At 39.0% G+C, this 27,195-nt stretch overlaps 1 protein-coding gene across 1 annotated transcript in view; it reads right to left on the bottom strand.

The window, feature by feature from the left end:
• TOP1 (DNA topoisomerase I) overlaps positions 1-26,915 on the bottom strand; it is an 80,015-nt gene extending 53,100 nt beyond the window's left edge. The window contains exons 1-2 of the mRNA XM_010958741.3: positions 26,505-26,915; positions 26,152-26,176 (exon numbers count right to left, since the gene is read on the bottom strand). Of these exons, the coding sequence (XP_010957043.2) occupies positions 26,152-26,176; positions 26,505-26,900 (421 nt within the window). The 5' untranslated portion in view covers positions 26,901-26,915. The remainder of the gene's footprint in view (positions 1-26,151; positions 26,177-26,504) is intronic.
• Between the last annotated feature and the right edge of the window lie 280 nt (positions 26,916-27,195).

Raw genomic sequence — 27,195 nt, 5'->3', positions numbered from 1 at the left:
TGTACAATTATACATACCCATCAACAATGCATTAGAGTTTGAACTGCTACAAATTCTCACCAACACCTAGTATTATCAGTCTTTAATCTTAGCCATTCTAGAAAGTGTATAGTGGTACCTCACTGAGGTTTTAATCCAGTTTGCTGATTAAATGATGAGTATCTTTTTGTGTGCTTACTGCTCATTCATATATTTTCCTTAGTGAAGTATCCTTTCAAATCTTACCCCATTTCAGAGTTATAGATTTGCAGATACTGATATACATAAGATAGATAAACAAGTTTATACTGTATAGCACTGGGAACTGTATTCAATATCATGCAGTAACCTATGGTGAAAAAGAATATGAAAACGAACAAGTGTATGTTCCCATGTGACTGAAGTATTGTGCTATACACCAGAAACTGACACATTGTAAACTGACTATACTTCAATAAAAATACATTTTAAAAAAATCTTTCCCGTATTTTAAAAATATTTGTCTTCTTATTAATGAGTTCTAAGAGTCCTTTTTACATCATGCATTACAATTTTTTGGTTAGGTATGTGTACTGTGAATATTCTTTTTTCTAAGGGTTTTATATAGGTAAGGGACAGGGTACTTCTTTTTTATCTATAAAGATGTACAGTTGTTCTAGCACCATTTTTTGGAAAGACTGCTCTTTCCCAATTGAATTGCCTTGGACCTCCTTCCTGAAAATGAAGTTACCACATAATTGCAGATCTGTTTCTGGAGCCTATTTTATCCTTATACAAACACTCACCATCTTGACTACAAACACTTGACATCTTGACATCTTGACAGTAGGGCCTTTATTTTTTTTCCATAGTAAGTCTTAATATCAAGTAATGTAAGTACTTCAGTTTTATTCTTTTTAAAAAATTTTGGCTATTCCATGTCTTCTGTATTTCCATATATACTTTAGATTCAGTTTGTCAATTTCTTTAAAAAAAAAGTCAGCTGGGAATTTGTGTTCATAGGACAATCTGAAGAGACAAGACATCAAAATATCACTGTGTCTTTTGATCCATGAACATGGTTATCTCTCTCCACTTTTTTAGGTTAGTGATGTATCAGAATTAACACAAGGGCCTATTAAAAATGAGGCTCACTGTGGTCAGGTCACTACAATGTTGACTATGAATCAACTGAAATAATCAATTGAAGTTTATGTATCTAACACACGTGACAGCTTTAAAGTACGTCCAATGGACTCTTTGATACTCCTTTTTTCAACGTGCAGTCTAATTTCCATCTGCTTAAGCATAGGCTGGACTTAGTAACTCAGTCCTAAAAACAGGATAAGGTAGAAATGTCAGTATGCAACTTCTGACATCAGGTCATAAAAGGCACTGGATCTTTCCCCTTGCTCTGGCGGAAGCCAGCTGCCAAACTGCTAGGACACTCAAGCACCCCTATGGAGAGTACCCTGTAGTGAGGAATTGAAACTTCCTGACAAAAGCCATGTGAATGAACCACCTTGAAAGTGGGTCCTCCAGTCTCAATGAAGCCTTCAGATGATTGCAATCTCAGACCCTGAGCCAAAACCACCCAGTTAAGCTGTTCCTGGATTCCTGGCTCACAGAAACTGTGTGAGAAAACAAATGTTTGTTATTTTAAGCTGCTAAATTTTGAGGTAACATGTTTCACAGCAATAGATAACTAACAATAATGAATAGGCAATGTGTGTGTTTCCCCTACTCCTGGCTCACAGCAAAAGAAGCCACATTTGGCATAATCCACTAAGTATCTCTTCTGTACCAGGCCCCGAGGAAACAGAAATTTGCAATGACCTTACCCCTAGTTACAAGGTATTCTCATACCACAGGGATGTGAAAAATAAAATATGGTGTTATAATTAGGACTTGAACCCAATCTTCCATGTAGCAGAAACAATCCTCCAACTTCTGAAAATCTCAAGTCTAAAATTTCAAAATGCTGAGTCAATCCAATACACAAAGTTGGTGGCCCCTATGTACTTGACAGTAATTAATACCCTCATTATGTCTGCTCTAAACTAGCACTTATGGTTAAAACTGTAACAATGACAAAACAAGTCATCAGCACCATAATCTAGAACAAAGTCTGTGTTGTTAGACTTTGTTTATAGGCCAGAATTAAACAAGAAACAGAATGTCAGGATCTGATATTATAGCCAAAGGGTATGGCAGGGACATAATACAAAAACAAACAAACAAAAAACACCCCCACTCTGTGTATAATTCAACAAACACATAAACATGTACAAAAAAGACTAGAAGACAGATACCAAAATGTTAAAAGTAGTTATCTTCAGGTGGTAATTTAACGAACAATTTGAGTTTTTGTGTGTTCACTTCACCTGGCTGTCCAACTGTTCTCCCAAGATGAGTCACCTTCATGTTAAAAAAGTTATTTTTAAAAATTACCAGGCTTTAAACATTTATTGTGACAAGTACTAGTGTACACAAGGAAAAGGTAGTATTATTAAGTCACTAAAAAGCACTGAATTTAAAGAAAAAGAAAACTAAATAAAAGATAAATTGGAAGTAACTCCAGGCAGGTTTCAGATAACCAGTCTGCCAAAACATTGTCTTGTTAAGTGCACAGAACCTCAAAATTGATTTTAAAGCCAGGTCTCCAATTCTTTTAAAACAGTTGCTAACCCAAAAACATAAAATCAAAATGTCTGGTAAGAAATTAGAGGTTGTAGCTGAAAATTTCACTGATACAAATAAGGTCTAGGTCAAAGATCTGAACCCCAAGTTTCCCTAATTTAAAAAGAAGTTACATGTCTACTATATGCTCATTGTGCTATGTGCGCTGTGACAGGTACCAAAAAGAGTAATATATGACAACTTCTTCAAATATCTTAACTCAGACTGGGCTTTCTGAGGAAACAAGACAGGGACGCAAAGTGGAATAAGATGTCTCCTTAACACCAAAAGTGTGTAAACAAACTAAATTACCAATAGACAAGGAAACAACTGTGGAAATGATCTACAGTAGGTAAACTGATAGATAAATAACCTTTAAAGATGCATACGAAGTACTTCTAGGTTAATCATGTCTGGAATTAGCTTTACAACACCCTCAGACCAAAAAAATGGGGGGATATGGAGAGAGATAAAACAGAATTGGAAAAAGACCGATAGTTATCGAAGTGGGCAGACAAGATACATGGGGGTTTACCATACTACTCTCTACCCAAATATGCTTAAAACTTTTCACGGTAAAAAATTAAACACTATCTTTAAACTTCATCCTTCCCAATCCCTCATTTTTATTATATGAGTACAGCAGGAAGACTAGCGTAGTCCAAGAGAGGATTTGTGTTAAGAAGCAGTAAGAGATAAAGTCTGACAGATAAAATTAACCAAAGAGTCAGGGTGTCCTACTCTCAGGATGACAAGGAGCCGTTTCCAGCAGAAAAGGAACAAAATAAAAGCCATACTTAAGATTAACTGAAGGGCAGTGTGGGTAGAAAGTAAAAGCAAAGTAACTAGCAAAGTAACCAGTTTTTGAAGCAGTCTAGAAAAAAGTTACTACTCTCAGCAAAGGGGCTGAGAAGGAAGGAAAAAAATGTAAAAGCATGTTGGAAAAATGGTAGGAGAATCAGTTCCAGGAACTCACTGGCTATGTGTAATCCAATAAAGGCCAGGGAAGTGTCAAAGAAGACTCAAAGACTTTAAGTCAAGGTGACTAGGAGAACGAAGTGCCTTCGAAAAAGGCACTGATGCTGTGCAGAACAAAGACAAGAAGGAAAAAGACTGGAGATATGATGAAACTAACTGAAGTCATACTGTATTTAAGGTAACACTGGGACATCTAAAAATGTTGGTCAGAAGAGAAGCCAGTAAGTGAAAAAGTAAAGCCAGTAAGAGCAGGATGATATATATTCCCCACGGTGAAAATGTTTCTAGACAGCGTACTAATGGCCTTGAAGATTACTTTTAGTACATACTTTTCCCCCTTAACTGGAATTCATCTAAGAATAGATACTGTTCGTTTCAGAGAAAAGATCTTGTCACTTCAAGCATATGTTAAATGCAAAAAGAACTGTTTTGAAGTTGACTGACAGATTAGAAATGAAAGGTGCAAACCACTGTATATCACCAGAATACCTCATTAATTGAGAAATTCAGGTCACCTAATAATCTCCTGATAACAAGTGTTTCAAATCCTAGCATTCAAAATTTCAAAATGATGACATGGGAGGAAGACCACTGAAATAAGGCAGCCTTGAGAAGACAGAAGACATGTAACAAGTAATTCCTTTCACTCTAACTTAACTAGAGTTACTCCCTAAGGATAGGTAAGTAAATGCATACATATACACAGAATAGGAATCCACATCTTTTGTTATTGTTACCTAAGATGTTTCTTGAGGTTAACAAAGATTTTAAGTAAGGAGATTACCAAATGACAAAAGAGGTAAGTATCTGTGTCTTCCATTGCAGGAGTAGTTGCTGGCTAGCATTAAACAAGGACTTGATGGATAATGTGAAAATAAAACTTCTACTTCTAGGTTCAGAATTATACTCTGAGGGCCAATTCAGCTTACATTTAAAATGTATTCTTAAATCCAAAGCACCCTGCTCAGGACTCATCAGGACAGACTCTGCCCTCAAGGAGTTTGCAACCTAGTAATTAAGACATGAACCCAGACAGCCAGTGGCAAGTAAGGGAAAGGGGGCATTAATATAGGTGCCAGAACCAATCTAGAGTACTTAAAAACATTGTCACACTCAGTTTCCTTGCCATTCTTATGATAAGGAAATATTATTCCCATTTCACACAAGAGTGATAGTTACATCCCTTAATAAGGGTACACCTGATGCAAGGCTTTATGTATGCTTTATTTATCACCTCTAGTTTTGGCAACTCTGGATGGTATTAATTTAATTAAATCTCACATTTTTGCCTCTTAAAGTCTCTAAAAAGGTGTATATGGTTCATATAACCCCTGTGGAAGGGGAATTTGGTAATGCCTAACAAAACTAACTAAAAGACTCTTTTGACCCATCAATCCATATCTACGAATTTAGCCTATAGGTACACTTTAAAGGCTAAAAATTTATGCTGGTCTACATATATGTGAAGGCAGAGAAAATTAGGTCAGCAGAAACCTTTCGTTTTAGACTTGCTGAAATGAATTAAAATTCCTTCCCTACCCCCAAAATCTCAAATATGAAATGACTGACCTTAAAGTGTTTTTACTGCATCACGATGCTCCTACATTTAGAAAGATCAGACATTTTCCTAAATGTCTACATATGAAACATGTGGGTGTCATTACCTCCATCTCTTACATGGTGACAGAATTTTCTACTTTTCTCTCCTGCTGTTATTTTTCAGTCAGGGTAGTATGGCAGTAGGGTTATGGGCATCTGAAAAAAGTCTTAAGAGTAAAAATAATGAATCTGGATTAACTGCCTCCTTTGTTTCCCAGTGAAAAGTAATATAATGAGGAGAAACAGCCTGATTTCACCAGAGAACAGAAGAAATAAAGAGCCTGGATCCAAGAGGGCAGTGAGGAGTCAACAAAGGCTTCCAGGAGGAGGCAGTGTTTTAGCTAAGTCTTACCAAAGGCTAAGAGGGGGTTAGCAAAGCAGAGGAAGGAGAAAGGGCACTCTTTGCAGATGAGCCATGATTTATTATTACTGTTGTTGTTGCCAAAAAATTTATCTTCTCATGACTGAGCAAAATTAAGTGAGATATACTCCCTGCCAGTTAGGAAATGGTAGAGTTGATTCTTGTCAGAAGTATATCAGAAAATAAAATCCCAGAGGGTGAAGGTATAGCTCAAGTGGTAGAGCACATACTTAGCGTGCACGAGGTCCGAGGTTCAATTCCCAGTACCTCCTCTAAAAATAAACAAAGCTAATTACCTCCCCCTGCTGCCAAAATAAAATAATAAATAATACAATAATAAATTGAATATTTAAAAAGTAAAAAAAAAAAAAAAAAAGAAAATCCCAGAGTTATATTTAATTTGCCTCTCTCTAAAGCCATGTGTCCCCAAAACAGTTTCTTAAAAAAGATATAGATACACTCTTACTGCTTTTAGCTTTAGAGTCCTAATCCTCTGCTTAGAAAGGAAACAACCAAAACACCTAGGCATAAGAAACGTCAGTTATCAAGTAAGTCCAGCAAAATTTGATCCAACTGTTATAAAGTCCCTGAAAGCTGGTCTAATCCCAGCATGACAGTTTGGAAACCAGGTACAGAGCCAGCCCCAAGTAGCCAAATCAGGGTCAAACCAGGCATCAGGTGAACAGTTCACTCTCACAGGCACATGTACAAATTACATGAAAAAGGAAGCCAAGTCCGTAAAACACTCTGTTAAGTATGTTTAAGAATGATGCAGTTAGCACAAAAGATCATGGTTAAAACCTAAGGACAAGTAAAGACATTACAGACAAATACAGAATGCTGGAAACAACCTCTGAAGGAAGCTAGAGGAAGCAGGCTGGTTCAACAGTGAAAAAGATCCAATTCAAATTCTTATCGTACCACTTACTGTATGAACTTGGGTAAATCTTACTTAACTACTAGGTCTGTAAGGCAGCATAGGTCAGTGATTAATAAAAGTTTCAAATTTCTTCATCATTAACTTGATACCTGTGATCTTGATGAATTCACCTGTTACAGATGAAACTGGAGTTCATCAAATTTAAGTGACTTTAAAGAATTTTATTTCAAGAATCAATCAAATTCTGTGTATGGTTTTAATGGAATTCCTGGCTAATCTCCACAAAATCGCAAACATATTGACAACTGTCAATAAAGTACAACTGTTACTGAACCCTCTTCACGGTTAATTTACATAGAACCGAAATGAGCCTACCCAATCTTTCCAAATAACTTAGGGTTCAGGTTTTATACATGCATTTAAGGCAGCAGCCACACCCATTCACCTTACCTGAACAGCCAATGACAAAAGTCCAGAAAAGAAAAGTACTTATGAAGAAACAAGTAAAACTCCTGGCCTGCTGTAACAATCCTAGAGAAGCCTAAAAAACCTACAGGTTTTAAGGGATGCTCAGATAACACCAGTTAACACCCTCAGGTAGTAACATTTGCATGAGTTTAGCAGCAATCAGCGTGTGGCTAACAGTGTTGCCAAGCTTATTCCACCCAGGGTCACTAATGCAACTACAATTCAACCCAAGCACAAACATTTACGCTTAAGAAAGAGAGAAAAGACTAAGGAATTGGCAAAGATTACTGATCATTTGATCAACTACTCCAACACCTTTAAGGATTTTACCACTCCACTATTTTTCTAAACTATTAGGGTAATCAGATCGAGGCAGGAGAGAAGAGTCCTTTGCTTCCTTAGAAACGCAGAGAATTTTCTGGTATAAAGAAGGGTATTTTGCCATGTTTTGAGGCAGACCTCTTCACACTGACTTTGACAACAGGTTTTGAGATTTAAAGCAGCAGCAGTATAATATGATGGGCTCCTTCAAAGATAGTCAAGTGTGTAGAGGATGGGGGTAGGTAATAGTTAATTCAACCAAAAGCTGCCTTGCCCAAAGAGGCCCTCACAATACCACACTGTCAAAGATAACCTCTGCTCATCTCTGACACACAAATATATAGCCAGTGCATTAGGAACGAGGCGACTAGAACAATTTAGGCAAAAACATTGGGTAAAGAAATTAATTTTCTAAAGAAGATATTTATCACATGCTCATTTATTAAATCACTTCTACTGGGATAAATCTTCTTCCTCCCTGACCTTCAAACCCATGGATGCTACATCCCCAGAAGCTGTAGTTTAAACAAAATCCACTTTTCTACTTAACACTCTACATCCAGTATGTTCTAACACTTCTAAAGACTGTTTTTGTCTAGGACAGATAACAAGCTGGCCTGAATGATAAAGACTGGCATCCGGAGTGTGGTCAGTATCAAGGGTGAGCAAATCTCCCCAGGAACTTAATGCCAAACTAAAAGCAGTCAGGAAGGCTGAAACCCTGTCACTGGAAGGGGGATGGGTTGAGGGATGAAAGAACTCTACCCTTCCCTCTCCCCCCACAAAGCTGTCTAAATTGAGACTTTACCAATGTTGATTTAGTTTCAATCCAGGAAACTCAGCCTGTGATCCATCTTAATGGTGGCTGATTTCAATTTGTAGCCCACAGAAGAGTCCTTATCATTATTTTACAGCGATTCTCATTGAGAACATTTCCAAAATTCCAGGGCACAGTTAATAGCCTTTCAAAGCATGCAGGACAGAGGGTGTTCTGGCTGAAAGTTCAAAGAGATCTGGAATTTGAAAGAAAAATATTGGAAGGATCCAGCTCTAAAGAAAATCCCTCAAAACTCAAAAATGAGAGAAGACATTAGTAACATTTCCAATTTTTAAAGTCTAAATCATCACTTGTTCTCCCTAGATGTGTGCTATATACAAGAAAGATCTTTTGTCATGAACATACTTTTCATTACTGAAATGAATGGGGTGTCCCCATTAGGGACCTAGTACTCTCAAGCTAGTAACACAAAAAACAACTCCCAGCTGAGAAGGTGGCAGAAGAAAGTGTGTATTTCTTCATCTCTCCTTAAGGAAGTTAGGGTTTACAATAGTCATTCATTCAATTATTTCTTGAGTACCAACTTTATGCCAGGCATTGTTCCAGGCATGGAAATACAGTAGGAAATAATACCAATTCTCTGCCCTAAGTCCCATAATAAGTATAATAGCCACCCCAACCCTTCGCAACAGCAGCAGCTGTTAAATGAGTAACTTCGAATACAGAAAGGGAGGAAAGGGTCTACCTAAACACCCAAGTTTCCCTGGACTTAGCCCCATGAAGTTCCAGAATCAGACTGTAGTGCTGCAGGTAGAAAAGACCTTCACAAGAAGTTATGGAGGCCAAGTCAAAGACGGGGTCAAACAATAAGATGAATATTGCCAAGTATTTTGCAAAGCGATTAAGTTTTTTCTCAATATTCAATACTTGGTAAAATTTTATCATCAGAAACTTAGCAAGAGTTGCTCAAAGATAGAAGTCCAGCATTTTCCATTTTATTTTTTTCAGTTCTGCAACAATTTCAAATTTCTAAAACCTATCCCAACACTTTCCCAAGTGTCTACATGTTCAGAAGAAATTCCACAAACTGGCTTAAAATCACTTATGTGAACCTACCTTGGTTCTTAAACATCAGCAACCAACTCAATCCGGTACAAAATAAGGGTTAAATGGTCATAGGATGTTTTCTCTTCCAGTAAACTTCCGCATTTAAATTTGACTCCTTTTATGCTTTTACAACACTACAATTACCTTACTCTGTCTTTTCAGCCCCTTCCTGTCTATGCAACCTATTTTAACTTGTTTTACAACTTTCTCTCCTATCCTACTCCTTCCATTACGCTCCTTAAATTCAAGTTCATCTTTCTCTCTTCCTCTGGTTCTCATTCCCAGGGACTAATTGAATTCATTAAAAATAAAAAACATGCAATGTCATGACAGGGTCCTGGGTAATATATTTCTCTGCTCTGGTCTCAGTTTATTCATCTGTAAATTAACCTCTATTGATCCCTTACAATTCCAGTCACAAGAATTCTATGACATTTAAAATGTTCCAGTTCAAACAAATTAGGGTAAAAAGAAAAAAACTGAAATGCTTGACAGCAATGGTTCTTGGGTGTAAGACCTGGGAATAAGATAGTCCCCAGATATGTGTTACTTTAATACAAGCTCTCCAGGTAACTAAAATTCAGAATCACATTTTGAAAAAAAACTGCTCTGTTGTTTCTTGGTCCTCTGGGCAGGAATTAATACCAAACACCAGCTACCTGCAATAATGGACATGCTACTGATTTTATTTTCAGTTTCTATTTCAATTGGGTCTCTGTTCCTTTAAAAGGCAGGCACAAGGTGCTGAGTTCCTGGGATCAATTGCTACTATCCCAGCCCCTATTTGAGAGAAAGAAAGAAGAGCTACATAAGGGGTAACACAGTTTTAGAATAGAAAGGTCCTTTAGAAAAGAAATTTTCTTTGTTGTTTGGACATCAGGGCTGAGTCATGCCTAGGGACAGGTAACTTGAGTCCCGCCACTGGGACTCAGTTGGGAAGAAGAATAGAAAAAAGATGGAATAAGACAATGAAGCTACAAGGTCATAGTAAACTTCTGACACTTGGCTTATACAGATAGAGTCCTTTGGGAGCTAAAGGCTACCAAGTTACATGAAAAGAGTCCAATGAGCTTCCTGTGATACACACAAGTGCCAACTGGTCAGATAAGCAACTGGCACTACTCACCAATCCAGGGGTCAGCAAAATTTTTCTATAAAGGGATAGTTAGTAAATAGTTTAGGTTTTGTGGCCCATTCAATCTCTGTTGCAAGTACTCAACTCTGCCACTGTAGCACAAAAGCAGTCAAAGATTATATGTAACTGAATGAGCAGGGCTGCATTCCAATAAAATTTTTTTTATGGACACTGGAATCTGCCTTTCCTATAATTTTCCTGTGTAATGAAATAGTATTCCCTTTTTAAAAATTGAAGTATAATAGACATATAACATTATATTAGTTTCAGGTATACTTAATAATATATTTTTTTATTTTTTCCCCAACCAATAAAAAAAACATAAAAACCATTCACAGTTCATGGGCCATACGAAAGGCATAGTTTGCAGAACCCTGCAACTACTTAACAGTGACTAGAAAGTATCTTCAATGCCCCTGTAGAGAGGTGTCTTTCTGAAGCTCAGTGTGTAAGTGAAGAATATCCTCCTTGCTTCATTCCTAAGGCTTTCTCCCAAACAATATTCATGCTCAGCCTGGCTCCCACTTCTCTCCTCCCTTCAAACAGTCCATGAATGACCATTAATCAACTTGATTTAAAAGTGGTTAAAATCTACTTGCTCTGCAAAAACTAGACAAAGTCAGTCACATGAACGAGATCTCTGAAGGGGAGGCCAAGACTGAGCCCACTGCTAATTCTGCTTCTTAAGCAGCAAGCTAGTTAAATTTGTTATTTATCCTCCTCGAAGTGGGAACAACATCATGCTTGTTCACATACTCCTAACCACTTCCAATGAAATTCCTTAGTAAATACGCAGACTTCAGAGATCCTTCTGAAATGGGGGGGGGGGGGGGCCTGTTCCCAGTTAATCTCTGGTTAACGAAAACATTCTTTTTCTTGAGTACTCAGACAGAGAAGTTTTATTGATTTCTGGAGTAACTGGCTCCAAGTACAAGCTGAATTGCTAAAACTATTATCCAGGAGTCTATGCTGCAGAAGCAGGCAAGCTTTCCTTAACAGGGAAAGGATTACATACTAGTTTAAAGTGCAACAGAGCCTACTAGTCAATGATAATCGGTCTGGTAAGGAGCCACTGTAAATGAAGGCAAGTGCTCTAAGAAATGAAAGCCCTTGGTCTGATACTACATGGGTCACTCCACTACAACCCAAAATTCCCAGGAGGCAATTGAGTCACCCAGGCTCCTCTTTACCTTGTTTTGCATCACATTTACAAATTTAGGCTATGGCATCAGACAGGCCTAGATCAGCCTCCCAGCGCTATGGCTTACTTACAAACTACATAGCCTTGAGCCCCAGTTTCTTCAAAAGTAAAGTGAAAACAGTAAATATTCAAAAAGCAGCTATTTTATTTTATCCCGATCCCATTTCGTCTTCCCACCCCAAAAATAACTGATCATAATTTGAAGCTAAAGCTGAAGGAAATTGGACCTGCTCCTGGTCTTTAAGCAATTTATTCAAGTTGTTTTCTAAGACCTCATATGTTCACTATATGCTACAAGGCTACAAGATCCCACTTTGTTCCATCAGACTAAAATTATCTAGCTAACTGTCTAGTTAACTGTGGGCCAGATTACTTATATAAGTCTACACTTACTATGTTCTCTGTGAGCTTACAAATGACAGGAAGGTCCCAGGTAGGGAACAGAAGCTGATCTGCTTTTACTATAAGCAACGCCTTGGGTGAGTTAACACCTTGAGTGCTATATGCTTGCCTACACAATCTTAGATTCTCTACCACTTATAATATACTACATTCTATGGTTACTTATTACTGACTACAATTTAACAAGTATGAATTAACCTCTTGCTATAGCAACATGCTAAATACTTGCAATTTCAAATGAAGTCGTGAGCTAAAACCTACCATTTTAAAGTATACTGTTCCATAAAGGTATATATAAATGTAAGTTAATCTCTTTTGTCAACTACAAAATAGACATGACATCTCACAGGGCTGCTGAGACAAAAATAAAAATTTATTCAATTCAAAGGACTTTAAATGTTCATCTCTGTGTAGCACTAAAGAGGTCAAGGAAAATGGAAAACTGAACTTTCCAAAGGCTTTGGTAAATGATTTTGGTAAGTCATAAGTCCTCTTAGCATGTTACCCAGGATAAGGTAATGCAGACATACAGAAGGAGGTCCTTTATTCAAACTTGTAACACAAATTCATACCTGTTTTGGATTTGAAAGTTTCAGGAACTCCCAACTATCCACATTCCAAGCAAAAGCTATACCTGAATCTCTTTGCTCTTATCTAAAATTTTATCTAGAGCTATATTGTTCAATATATAGTCACAACCCACATGTAGCTATTTTAAATTTAAATTATAATATTTGAAAACAAAGTTCTTTGGCCACACTAGCCACCATTTCAAGGGCTCAGCAGTCTCACATGGCCAGCAGCTACCATATGGAACAGCACAGATACAGAACAATTTCCATCATGACAGAAAATTCTACTGGACAGTGCTGACTGAGAAGTTTGGATCCAGGTCAACAACTTCCTCTTACTAGTAGGAAGCATGAGGTATTGCGTTGTATGATCTGCTCTCGTCACAGCTGACAAAGCCAGGCTTGAGACTGCCTTGCCTTGCACTCTCCACTTCACCAGGAACTCCTCTGCTGGAGCCCAGTCAGGGGGCTTTTCCCTACATGGCAAGACACTGTCCTATGTAGTTCCTTAAGGTCAGCCAAAGTTTGCCTGGCTAAACTGCCATCTCAAAAGCAGGCCATTTCTGCAGAGCTCCTGGAGAAGCAGAGCCTCAATGAGTGCTGCCCAAAGAACATTTCAACTAAGGTATTATATTAGTCCACTGAGATATAAGTGAAACTAGATAGAGCAATTATTTTAAGCCTCAGGAGTATGGCAAGCAAATCCCATTTTACTAACTCATCTTTGTTCTCTAAATACAAGACAAAGTTGGAATTTTTAAAAATTTTCGCCTCTGAAAGTAATTAACCAGTACAAGATCCTTAAGATGGTCCTTTGCATTTCACATACTCTTCTGTAGTGGGTTAACATTTTCAGAAGGACATCTCTGCACTGAAAATGCTCTTTTCCCAGGAGGCAAAACTTAAAAGAGAAAAAGGACTTGTCTAACCTGAAAATGTACCTTCTCAGGCCAGCTCAATTAGGACAGGCCCATTCCTGCAGGCTTGTCCTCCTTTGCTTCTATTAAGTGAGCCCTTAATGCCTGGGAAGTAGTGAAAGTGACTGTAAATCTCCTGCCTGTGCTACATAGGAACCCACCAGTTCAGCCTAAGCTGCAGTTGTTTCCAGTGGGCATGGGCCTCAAACTGCCCCAAGACCATACCCTGTCTGGCCATAAAGGTAAAAGTGTGTTGATGCATTGCTTCATGCTTCATGCATTGCTTCATGCATCCTAGTACTAATTCAACCAGGGGGCCCTTTTGTCTAGAATATCACTATTGATTGTGCTTGAAATGCTCGGGTCATTCTCTGGGTAACTAACTTAGGAAAGTCTAAGCTTGAATACATATATGTTCTTTAGAAGCCTTTCTGGTGCTAATCATGTAATTGGCTCCTTTTTATGCTTTCATTTTGAATTACTCCAAATTCCTAACTATAAGGAAGTGCAAGTACTGAACAAGTATTGAGGCCCAGCCATGGGCCTGGTGAAAAAAGAAGGAACACTGTTTAAGAAGTTGAATTACTACAACTAGTTATAGGTTTCATATGAATCAGAGTCATGATCTGCTCAAGGCCACCCAACCATCAAGAGTTGAACCCAAGTTTATCTAACTCCAAAGTCTATTTTTCACTGGTGAGCATATGGACTTTGTCAACTGTCTTTCATTCCTCCTAAAAATGGGAGGCTCAACAGGAAGAGTTAAACTTCCAATCTTACTCTATTCTATTGGGTCTGAAACTTTAGTGTGTATCCATCACCTGGTTGACTTGGTAAAACCTATATGGCTGAGCCCCTACTCCCAGAGTTTGAACCAGCAGGTCTGGATGAGGCCCTAGAATTTCCATTTCCAACAAGTTCTCAGACAATACTGATGCTGCTAATCAGGAAATCACACTTTAAGAACCAGTACTCTATTCAAATCCTCCCATTTCAATTAGTGCTGTCAGTAGCTAAAGAACCCTAATTTAATCTAAAAGTAGTAACCTCCACAGATTAGATCCTCAGCATTCCACTAAACTGTTCTCCACTTAACCTTCTATAGCCCTGCTTTAACCATCCTAGGAATATTAGAATAAAAGAACTTATCACACTTTGTGCTCCACTTAGTCACCCAATCCTAAAAGATGACATCAGTATCAAATAATGGCTAAACATGGAAGTAGGAGAAAGGACTAGGATTCTGATGAGACACATAGTTCAAACAGTTGCAAAGGCAGTTAACCATCTCTGCTATGTAGCTAAATGCTAGTTGAAAAGTAGAAAATACTTATTTAATTAGAGTGGGACAAGTGTCAAGCTTTTACAAACGTGTTAGAAAATGTTGTTCTGGTCACGTTTTAAAAATTCTGTAAATTTAATAGCTGGACCAATGGAGTACCTTAATGAAATGGAGCAAAATATGTCTTAGCCAAATAAAATAGTTCAGATAGATCAGTTTCTCCGAAGGTGCTTAATGGGTCACCTGTATTAGAATCATTTTGGATTGTTAAAGATATACTAAAAATACAGATATCCCAGCAGCTCCAATACAGAATCAACTTCAAGGCACAGGACTAGGAATATGTATTTTTACCAAGCACTCCCAGGTGATTCTTGGGCAAATTAACCTGAAAACAATGACAACTTAATGTAAAGCTCTCAATGTTTGGGATCCCATTTCACAATATAAACATCTGTTGAAAGTATTTGTATTGACCATATAGGATGAGATAGTGCTCTTGCCTATTTCCTAGTAAGTAATAAGCAAACCCTGTGAACTTCTCCAGCCTAAAATGAACAGCTGGAAGAGGACAATAAAAGTTCAGTGAAAGCAGGAGAAAAGTGGTTACTTCTGGCTTGGGGTTAAGTGTTGATTCACACAGACTTCATTGGAAAGGAAAATTGAGTACCTATGACTATGACCTTCAATACTGAAACAGGCTCTGAGATGTTTTTAGTCCTCAAGACTTGACAATACTTTGTGACTCCCTAAAAAAGAATAGTAAAATGGAGAGGGTAGGCTTATGTAAACTGCACCAAATTCTAAAGATTGAGAAGGCATTCCAGAGTAGAATATATTAACAGAACAAAATATGATCATAGTTGTGGGAGAAGAACACGCACTGAACTTTATTTCTGCAAAGTAGGGCTGCTGCAGAAGGCCTTAAAAAAATCAAATTTTCAATAAATGTACTTGGCAAAATTATCTTCACTTTTATACAACAGCACCTACTGGCATGCATATTTATATATGTGCAATCAGTATGAATTCTGTTTGATATTCCACTAATCTTTTTTATGCAAACATTTCCACTGTTTTCAGTCACTTATGGACATATTTCACTATACTGTAGTAAAATTTTAAAATATTCCCCTAAAAATTTGAGCTCAACACAAACATTACCTTACATCTAAATTCTAGACATTAGCTCCAGTCCTAAATAAGATCTGTAACATTTTCAGGACTGTAGAGGGAAGATTTTCAGCTTCCTGTTTGTCCAACTAGAATCCGTTCTCCCACAGGGAAAACAACCACACTACGAACAGACAACTGTCCTGACATTCTGAGATCAGGGGGGGGGGGGGGGGGGGAGGCGTGCTAACATCTGTAAAAGATTAAAGTTCTGTGGAAGCACTAATTTTTATATCACACTGCATTCAAGGGAGGAAGAAGGTGATTTGATTTTTAAGGGGAAAAAAGTAATCAATTAATTATGGTTGTCATCACCAGCTGAATCTCCACTGAGCCCACCCCATCTGCCCTAGACTTCTGTACACTAAGGGAGCTAAGTGGGAGACTTCAGAACTAGGGTGTCTGGCCTCAGAGAGCTTTCAGTTTGGAAGTATAACAAGCCAACCAGCAGCTGCAGAGACTAGTCAATTTGTATTCCTCCTCCCCATTTTTGTTTTCTTTCCTGGTTAACTAGAACACGAAAAATTAAATAGATCCTGATGTGATCAATTTACCAGGAGGCTCATTTCTTTATTTCTGATGTTAAATAACAAGAATTACTGACATTGCATCTATTTCTGCAAAAACACATCGACTGTAAGAATAAGACAAAGTCTAACATTGCCTCAGTCACTTTTCTAGTGTTCAAATCACTATACGTAACAACACTATGTACTCTGAACTTCCCTGAGGAGTTTAACAACTTTTGTGTATTACCTGTATCAAGACACTTCGTGGATTAGGAAGAAGTAACAACAGTAATACATTTCAACTGTTTAATAAAATTAGTTTTCCTGGACTTTTAAGTATTAAGTCTCATCTCTAAGATTCCAGTTCTTCAAATTTATGAAGATAGTGATTTCACAGCCCTTATTTCAAGCAATTCAGTTCAAGGATTTAAACTATTTCAAGCAAATACTTGAATTAGCAATTGTCACATGGATCTCTCACACAAAATATGAACATTTCCAGTCACTTTGACAAATCTATCTGTTCAGGGAAACCTGAAAACTACTTTTCTAAAATTCATGCAACACAGGTATCTGAAACAAAAAGATAATGGAAAACACACAGAACTTTTATTCTTCTATTTCAGGTGAAAAAGTTTAATGAGCTTATAAGTATGCTAAAATTTCTTTTTCTAGAACAGTTAGGAGTTTGGACATCTAGGTTTCCAATTTTTTTAAGGAGACAGGGGGAAAAAATCTCCTAGGACTGGAAATCAATGGAGACCACTCTTTTTCACTGACAGTGAAGCATTAACTGCCAGAAAGTACCTTCCATCCCCACTTACCCTGGTTATGACAGGAGCCTTTTGTACTGAGGCCCAATAAAAAAACAGGGAATCTCAACAGAGGAAGTAAGCATACAGACCTAAAATTCACTAACTTTAAAGTGTTTGTTCTGAGAGCCATGAGTTTGTCTTGCTCATCTGTTATCTAGTCATAACTGGTATTTACTTTCTGAATGTTTGAATGAATGAATATGGCAGCTCAAAATTTCCATTTGCAATTAAACATGAAACATGTACCTTCCTAAGTATATCTCTAAATACTGCACCATCTCAAGGGCAAAAAGGGAAAAGTTATCCACTGCCAAAGATGCTTAAACTATAATTTAACTTATGAGAAACAAAGTGGTTTGCATACAGTCACAAAGTCAAGGCAAGTCAGTACCCTCCTGAGCCCACCTATCTCAGATTCACAGCAACAGCTATCATATTCAAGGCTCCCTAGTGACCCTTCCTCGTGGGTAGAATCTCACAATACCCAAATTTAAACAAATTCAAGATGTTTTCTTTGTGCAAAAGATTAATGAAGTAATCTCTGAAAGGGTGTTTGGGTGGTTTTGGTTTTTTAAGGACTGGCAAGGAATTCAAAATTTTGTTCTCAGTTTGTAACCTTCCTAAAGTGATGCTATTTAATCTCAATCTGGTGAGGGAAGTATTAGAACATAGTTTATAAGCAAAAGACTAAGGCTTAGAGATTAACTTGTTCAAAAACCTTAAATATTGAGAAGCTCAAAAGCTCAAATTGCAATGTCCTTTCCTCTATATCAAGGTTGCCTGATTTTGAGGGGAGGACCTCCCCCAAGACTATTTACATTCTGAATCAGAGGAAAATGGTATAAGAGAAAGAGGCCTTGCTCTGAAGACTTTTCAATCCAATCCTATTTTTGACTCTCACATACTGAGGACAGTACATCCACGCAGTACTAATACTCCCTTTCGCACAGGATCTTTCCCACATAGTTTAAGAACCATATGTTCCTCAGAAGCTTATCTTTTCAAGATTTTATCTTTGAAAGACTTTAAAATTAGACCCTATTCTGTAATTCTGATCCTAAAAATCTATTTTCTCTGGCCTACCTTTAACTATTGATTTTAAAGTCTGCTCTTGTTGTGATGCTTCTCTGATAATCCTTTCGATCAATGGTATAAGATCTCTACTAAAATCTGTCTGGCTTAATCTAACATACATTAGTGAACACATCCCTAACTTTGGTTTATTTTAAGTAGTACTTCCAAATTAAAAATTCAAGGCAATTCAGTAACAGCATTACCTAGACTTATGAGCCATTACTAAAATTTCTGCTGACTTGATAAAAAATTTCTCCAAATGCCTACTCATGCACAGCTGTTAACATGGAATTTGCTACTCAAATTCTCATACGTAAACTATTAATTTAAGGCACTTATTCCCAAGAATTACTATTTCACAGAAGTTGAGTTGGTTACTTTAAGTAACTGTATGAATAAATGAAAAATTACGGTAACTCTCAGGTGCTTTAAGTTTTCTCAGCTTAAAAACGTTTAGAGGGAGAAGTGTAATAGTAGTACCCTTTGAAGAAACATGCTGACAGAAGACAATACTCAGTTTCGTGGTTTAAAAAAAAAAATCACAAAAAATGAGCTTGGCATTTCACTGATTATATGCATCTAAAAGGTAAATCTCTGGAAAACTTTTTTTTTATTGAGGTATAAAAAACATATAAAAGCTCTGGGTGACTTTGATAGAAAACCTGTAATTCAATTAAAGGGTTCAGAAATTAGCACATCAGTATGCCTCCCTCATTTCTAAACCCACCTTCTCTGTTGTTGGAATGTCCTTCAGCAGTGACCACCTTGCCTTAAGACTTATTTTTAGAAAAGTAGGAACCAGATATACACATTTGGCTCCTACTTAGCCCAAATCCAGATACAGATACAACACGTTCTATTTTACAGTGATTGCTTAATAGTCAGAAGAGACCCATGGAGGCTATGCAGTTCAGTTAGGTAAGAATCAACCAACTCTAGTTATATGCTACTGTTCACTGTGTAAATGTCAGAAGATTTAAAATGTTAACAGAGAATATCAGTGAAGGAAGACAACAATCATCAACTCACTACTTCAAAACTAACATTCAAAATAAAGAATTTTCAGAATAGAAGCTATCTGATCAAAGTTTCAATTTTAAAATGCGGGCAGAGAGGCATCTTTACATATTCATTTAATTCTCAATAGTTTGTGAAGCATAGAAATATCATCCTTGTTTACAGATGAGAAAACAAGGTAAGTTTCATAGTAAGAAAAGGACAAGTTTCACAGTAAGAACAGGGACTTATCTAGATTTTTCTGATTTCTACTCCAGCTTTCTTTTTTAACATAGCTGCTCAAGAGTATAGCATCTCCCCAAAGCCTCCCTCTTCACTTAATATCCTTCCATACCAATCTGGTTCCAACCATAACACTGTAGCATCTCTTGAAGACCTAACACTCCAGATGTATGGGGTCTAAGCTGTCTCTACCAGAAGGGCAAGCTGTGACATCCATACTAGCTTATCAATTACCACCTGAATGGGGTTCCTGGAATCTGGACCAAGGCAGTTCGGGAGATAAGATACAAAAAGAAAAAAATTTCCTTTCTTGGTCTCTGGTTCTCTCACAAATCTGTACTATTCCTATTAAATTCAGATTTAATCAATACAAAAAAAAAAAATACCAAACTCAAAATTAGTTCCCTTCCTCCTACTTCCCCTTCTGCTGCTAAGAAATAAAGGGGATACCTTATAGGAGCTAGGTAAAGCAAGGGGTCTTAGCCAGTGAGATCCCCTAATCCACTGACCCTGAAACCTGCTAGATCAGTCTTCTCCCCAACCAATATTTTGCCTATGGAGCTTTATAAATCTGGACATTCACATATGGTAGGCAAGGTTTAAATCTGGAATTTTATTAAATGGCAAAAAAGTACATTTCTACTGTATTCTAGTGTAGGACTAACCTTCAACTTAAAACTTTTTTTGGTAAACTTCAAACAGCCCAGGATGTGTCCTCCAAGAAAGGTTCCTCTATCTTTCCAAGATTGTGCTAAGTAAAATACAAAGATTATTGGACCAAGGGCTGGCTAATGTGTTTTTGTTCTTAAAATACAGGAAAATGTCAGAACACCCAGTGATCTATTAAACTTGTTCTCAACATCAACAAAGACAAGAGAATTAAAGTTCTCAATTATGCTGATTGTTTTAACACCTTTTGCTGGTGCTTATCTACGTGTATCTCAGAAATGCTAATGAACTGAATTCTTTGGTTCCTTAAATCCACAGAAACAAAGTTAACTGCAAAGGCTCAGAGAGGAATTAACAGAGTGCTAGAGACGCACCTCTACCCCAAATCTAACGGGGAGGGCAGAAGAGAGATGTAAATAAAAATATTTACTATATATTTCAGAAAAATTCTCAGTAGTAGTCCATAAAGGTAAAGCTGGCAGGGAGATAACTGAGTGGATCTAAAAATTTAAGACAACAAATTAAAAACGAATACCTACCAAAAAGAAGTTTAAAACTTAAGGTGCCAATATCCCTTGGAGTTTCTTTCTTTATTAAAACTTCAGAGATATAACAGATAAAGACACTTAATAGAAACTTTCATAGTGAGTGGTCTAACCTAATGATACAATCTATACACCCTAGAGCTATACTTGAGTCACTTCTCTCCCAGGTTGAAAAATATTTAGAATCTTTCTTGAACATATAGAATATATTAAATATGCGCACTAAATCAAACTATTAGTCACTTCTTATAACACTACCAAAAATGTCATTACTATCTAACAGATATTCCACTGTAAGTTTCTTCCCATCTAATAAAGCCAAGGCTAGTCACTGTCACCAGCCCCGCATCTTTATCCCTCTCTACAGTACCCAGGCCCTATGCTATCAACACAGAGTACCTAGATATCTAGATAGGCAGGTTGTGGGGGAAGGGCAAAAGTTGGCAAAATGCTAATTCTTCCATGCCGATGGCCCCTACTTTAGATTTCCTATTTCAGCAACTGGCCTGGAGCCACAGGGATAGAAAGCCACTTCTCAAACTTCAGATTTACAAGGCATGGAAATAGAGAGAAAAGACTAGTTCCAAGTCTATTACTACTCAAAGTTTAAACACAATCTAAAAGCTTCCTTTAAACACAATATCTCACTTACTTCCTCAGAGCCAATTAGGAACTTCTCTCACCTCAAACTTTTTACCGAAAGAAGCCAAATTCTCAACTGCTTGCTCAAATGCCCTCATTTTGCAAAGTTAATGATTTCAAAAATAATAAAGGGCAGTCAGATAATCTTAACCACAGGATACAGAAAAGTTAGTGAACTGACTCTCTTCCATCTTCAAATGCAATGAATTAATTATATTTTAATTTCTTTCAAGACAGCTTTTTTACTTTAGGATATCACATCAAATACTCATTTCAAGCATTTCCATAGCTTCATGCAAAAGTAAATAATTACATTTGAATCCATTTTCCACGTGAACTAGAACTTTCTTGGAATTCAACATAGTTTCATTTGGAAAAGATGCAATCCTTCACAAAACACTTCTGGAGAAACAACTTTGGGTTTGAAGAAAATCAGTATTTTGCACTGAAAGTATGGCAAAAGTTGTTAAAGATCCATAACATATTTATGTGCTCACACTCAACTACTATGAGGTAAAACACCCAAGTTCAGTATGTCTGAAGGCTCCTAAAATGAAGCACATCCAGAAAGTACAACAGATTCACTCCTTATGCCATTAGCAGCAATGGCTAACTTATAATTAACATACAACACAAAGATTTCTCTAACATATTTACAGACTCAAAAGGCAGACTTTTTTTTGCACCCGCCACAAAAGCCCAAAAGCAAACAAACAAACAAAAAGCCTCAATAGCCTAATTTTGGAATATAAGCTTTAAGACATGTTAAGAATCAAAAGAAAAAAAAAAAGACATGTTAAGAATCCCTAAGAATACTTGTATAATGTATAAATGGATACTAATTTACTGAGGCCCAGAACAAATTAATGAATCTCTCTTCAAAGTCTCACAATTCCCCATTTTTATGCCGATGTTAAAGAAAAAAGTCAGACTCAATTTTTTTTTTTTTTTTTGCTATTGGTTAAAATGAGATTTGAGGACTGACCCTGGATTCCTATTTTCCAATTTACTTTATCTACTTCCCAAAGACAAGTATGAGTTGGTGACAGCCAATATTATCTAGTTTTCACTTAACAAACCATAAGGTATTTCTTATTTAGCAACTCCTAGATTTTCCTTTTTTACCAGGAACATCAGAATCTAAAATTTGTTTATGAGTTCTGAGTGCTGGTAACCTAAAAGGCACATGCTGACAAGCAAACTTGTTTTATCTATAGATTCCATATCAGCTCACTAATTCTGAAAAGGTACCCCCAATGAGCCTGGCTGCAGCAGAAGGAAAGACAACACTGGAGCCTAACGCTTAAGTGTTTTCAGATCGAGCAGGAAGACGTGCCCGATAGCTTTTGAAGGTGCCATCACTTTGCAGTTCTAAAAATGTGACAGGAATTTTCAGATAGCATCATTAGCCTTCCCACCTCCCACCTGAACCAGTGCCCAAACAGCACAGAAGTACAACTACCTGTCAGCATCAGAAACAATTTATATTTAATTCCTCCATCCAGTTTGACTCTACTAAGCTAACCAGACTCAACAAAAGATATGTCAAACAATGATCCCATATAACATTTATTAGAATCATCACTGGTGAAATCAAGCATTATACTTATACCAGGGAGGGAAGAGCCGTAAAACTCCAGAGTAGATACACAAAAACATCAAGCCCTTAAAATGGCAAAAGGACCACTAATGCCCAACCTGTTAACATCATCAACTCTACAGATAGTTCAGCTGTCTGCACAGTACTGTGATAATGAGTCAGCCCCACTACAATTAATACAAATATGCTACGAACACATAGAAAGGAAGTCTTTTCTCTTAGGTAGAAGAGATTATGATTTCTGCTCCTGAAACTCTCAGTATTTAAATATAAATACATTTCCAAAAATAACAGGTTTTTCCCAGCAGTTGAGTATAGCCTGGAATACTCTAAATTTTATACGAACAGCAACAGTTTCAATTATTGTAAAGAATGAGCTCCAAAGGCAAAATATCTTTTAGATCTTAGGGGATGAGGGCAGGCAAATGGGGAATTTTTGTTTTACTATATGAACTGGCACAGTTAATCTGTAAAGTGGTTATGTCTGCTTAAAATCATGCTTAAGCAAACTCTTAATATAAAGATCAATAATAACATGTCTGAGCATAATTAAACACTGATTTTTATTTTTTAAAAACTATCTTTCCTAGTTACATGAATCAATCACCAGTTACCAGTGTACTGCTTAATAAAACAAGCACACAGCTACTAACACTACATCTTTCTTCTAGACAATATTTACAAAGATAATACTCCAGTGTTAGACCCTTAGGGCTACGGCTGGGGCAGGGGAGGGGGGAAGGAAAACCAGTTAAAGTGCTTTTTCTCTTGAAGGAGCAAGTTTAGATAAAAAGAGCAGGTTAGACAAAAAGCAAGTAACAGACTATCAAATCCTTCCCTCTCCTTTTTCAGCTCTGTTAGGAAAGTAGGGATGTGAAGCTTTTAGTTTCTTAATTCTAGAATCCTACTCAGCATAGTGGCTAAGCTTGTGAGCTCTGTAGTGCCCCACTCACTGGTCTTGGGAAAGCTAGTAAATATATCTAAGCCTCAGCTTCCTCACCTATAAAATGGATATAATAGCACCTAAATCATAAAAGTTCTCCCAAAGGTTAAATTAAACTAGGTGATCCATGGAGAGCTGAGATGTATGCCTGACAGACGGTAAACATTCAGTAAGCATTAGCAATTATTGCCATTACAAGTGAAGAAACACATTCTGAAAGTCAATATAGCCAGTTTACTCCAGTCCCTACAAAACTGGCACTAAAGATCAAGAATTTACCAGCCTACAATCATTCACATATTCAATAGTTCCTTTGTATAATTTAGGTAAGAACCATGGAGGTTAATTTTCTGAGAAAGGACTAAACTCTGTTTCATTACTAGACACATTACTACTCAGCCCAGTTTTAAAGTCAAAAGAACACTTATTCTGTATTTAAGAACTTACCTTCCTACAAGAGGTCAAAAGGACATCCTCACCTGCCACATCCTTTCTTTGCTCCCACATCCCAAAGAAACATATCTATACTTTTTCTGGTTTTCTGAATTGCAGGGGCCTCATCTCCCTCTTTTAAAACCCTGATAGGTTGGCTACACATAATTAAGAAATAGTCCAGCCCCTGACACTCAGCACCTAGTCTTGCACAACATCCAGCTCAGAAGCTACCTTCTCTGAGAAATTTCCCCACCCCCAGACAAAGTTAAATCTCCTAGTCACCCAAAGCATTTCGGGTATACACATGCCCCAGCACCTACCTTATAATTAACTAATTATGACTCCCCAAACAGACTGGATTGAAGAGCAGCGAGTTGTAGCCAAAGGTTCAGCTCCAGTACTAAACACATATTAGGTGCTCAAGAAATGCTACACTTTTAACAGATTACTCACAAGTACCATCTCTTCCTGGATGCCCCACTTCAAAATCTGATCATGAGGCTGTTCTCAGTAGAGCAGGCTAACACGATGGACTGCTGATTACAACATCAGAAAACCTACTCATCAGCTTCTCCCATTGGAGAGGTTCCCGGAACCCAAAGTCAATTGAGTAGGATTACGTACCATCAGAATCAGTGGGAACTCCTAGCACACTACAGGGGGTACCTTCTCCTTCAACAGGACTGTTGAAAAGCTTGCAGGGTGAGCTTTCTATTGGGGGGAATCTTCACTGGGTAACTTAAGTGGGACTACTCAAAAGAATGAATGCTTTGATTTGGCTGAAAAGCGGTCAAAAACATAAATATCTGGCCAAAGCAAGCTAGCTCCTGATCCTGAAAAACAGCAGCTTCTGAAAAAGAATGAACAGGAAGCAGGGGTGGGTGCTGGCCACTCTTTGCTTCAATAAATAAAATCTTTTTTTTTTGCCTGCAAGAAAAGGTCAATACACCAGGCCAGACGAGATGTTCAACAACCCTTCCTCCTGACAGCTACACTAAACTGCGTTTCTAAAAGAACACTACCTTAGGAACCTCAGCCCCAATGAAAGAAAAGGACTAGTCAGTAATACTTTAATTAAATCTAAAAACAAAAAACAAAACCCAATACGCCCGAGTTCGACATTTACACTGGATGGCCCATAGAGAACTTGCAAACTTTCTGAAGGGAGGTACCACTACCTTTGCAAAGAACACAACTTCGGGAAAGCAATCTCAAAATATGAAGAACTCCACAAAGAATAGGTTAAGTTTTAGAGCCCTAATTCCTACCATAAACATCTTACCGGGGGAAAAAAAATCAACAGTTGCCGAAGGGTATCTTTCATTCTGGAAGCAGAAAATGAAACAAACAAGAAGCAGTAAGGGAACAACCTCCCAAATAAAGTTCTCTTAGGGAAGAATTTGTAACAATACCGTCTCCCACCCTTCCCTCCCGTGAGGTCTGTGATTTTTACGGCTTTGCTCTGCAGAAAGCTCTTTCTGGGCAGCTCAAGGAAGGAGCCGAGGGAGGGAGAGAAAGAGACACAGGCACAGAAACGAGAGGAGAGAGAAAAAGAAAATGGCGCAGAGACTAAGTCCCGACTGTCGACAAGGCGACTTTCCCGGGAGGAATCCGGGCCCGGAAAGGCAGCCCGAGGGCCGGCGGTGGGCGACGCTGGGTCTCCGGTGCCCCCTCTTGGGAAGGCCGGGACCTGGGGGCGCTGGGGTCCCGGGAAAGGGGGTCCAGAGGCGGCCCGATGGGAACAATGGGGCCGGTGAGCGAGGAGCCGGGACTTAGTCTCTGGGACGCCATGTCTGTCCTCTGCCCGGCTCGGGCAGGGCGCGGGGCCGGCGGCCGGGGGGCCCGGGGTCGGAGAGGGGGCACACTCACCGTTCAGTCGGAAATCCGCTTCAATCTGGGGAGAGAAAAGGAGGGACCATGAAACAACAGGCACATTCACCCCGCGGACAGCGGGCAAGCGCGCGCGGCCGGGGGGCCTGGCCCACCCTGAGCTCCCCGGGATGAGTGGGCCCCGGGAACGGCCTGAAGGGCCAGCCAGCCACCCTGAGACTGTAACTTGGCGGTTTTCGCCTGGGGCCCAGGGAACCGATAGCCTCCGGCCGGCAGTCCCTGGCCTGGGGCTCGGCCTGTCAAAGCGGCATGGCCGAGGCCGGGGCCTGCGCCGGGGGTCGTGGAGGACCAGGACAGGGCCAGGGGCACGGGTGGGCCGGGCAGGGCCGTACCTGGGAATCGTTGTGAAGATGGTCCCCACTCATGTCGGCCGGAGCGGCGAGCGCGGCGAGGGGCGCCGAGGAGACGCAGACGTTCGGGACCGGCCTGTACGGGCGGACGAGAAATCCCGGAGGCTCCCAGAAGCGCGGGGAAACGGCGGCAGGGAGGGTTTGAGACTCCCGGAACGGCTGAGGCGGCGACGGCGGCGGCGACGCTGACTGACTGCCGGGCAGACGGCAAGAGCGGACCCCAGCAGTTGTGTAACAGCCTAAGTTCGCATTTCGGCTCACTGCGCCTGCGCGGCCGCTTTTAAATGCGACGTCGCTGACGTCAGAGACTCGCGGAAAGAGGCTGAGGGTTGCGGGGCCCGCCCCCTCGCGCTTCCAAAGGCGGACCTGGCTTCGCATCCCAAGCCCCGCCCCTAGCCCCTGCGCGCCGCGGCGATTTGCATAAGAAATTGACTCCTCCCACGGCCGCCCACCCTGAGCAACCTTCTCTTCCTCTCCCAGCGTCTTTTCTCGGAACCCAGATCCCTCCCCTAGGCAGTGCGCAGACGCAACCTGGACGCCGCCTCCGGGCCAGGGCCGGCAGCTCGGCCACGTGGTGAGCCTTTAAAGGCCGCGGCGGGATAGCGCCTGGCCCGGTCCGAGCAGGTATTCCGCTTTTGCTTCTCCCCGGAGCTGCATATAAATACCTGGGCAG

Source organism: Camelus bactrianus, chromosome 19 (assembly GCF_048773025.1).
Source record: "Camelus bactrianus isolate YW-2024 breed Bactrian camel chromosome 19, ASM4877302v1, whole genome shotgun sequence".
Classification (NCBI taxonomy): domain Eukaryota; kingdom Metazoa; phylum Chordata; class Mammalia; order Artiodactyla; family Camelidae; genus Camelus; species Camelus bactrianus.
Note: the sequence above shows the minus strand (reverse complement) of the source record. Positions and strands in the feature narration are given on the sequence as shown.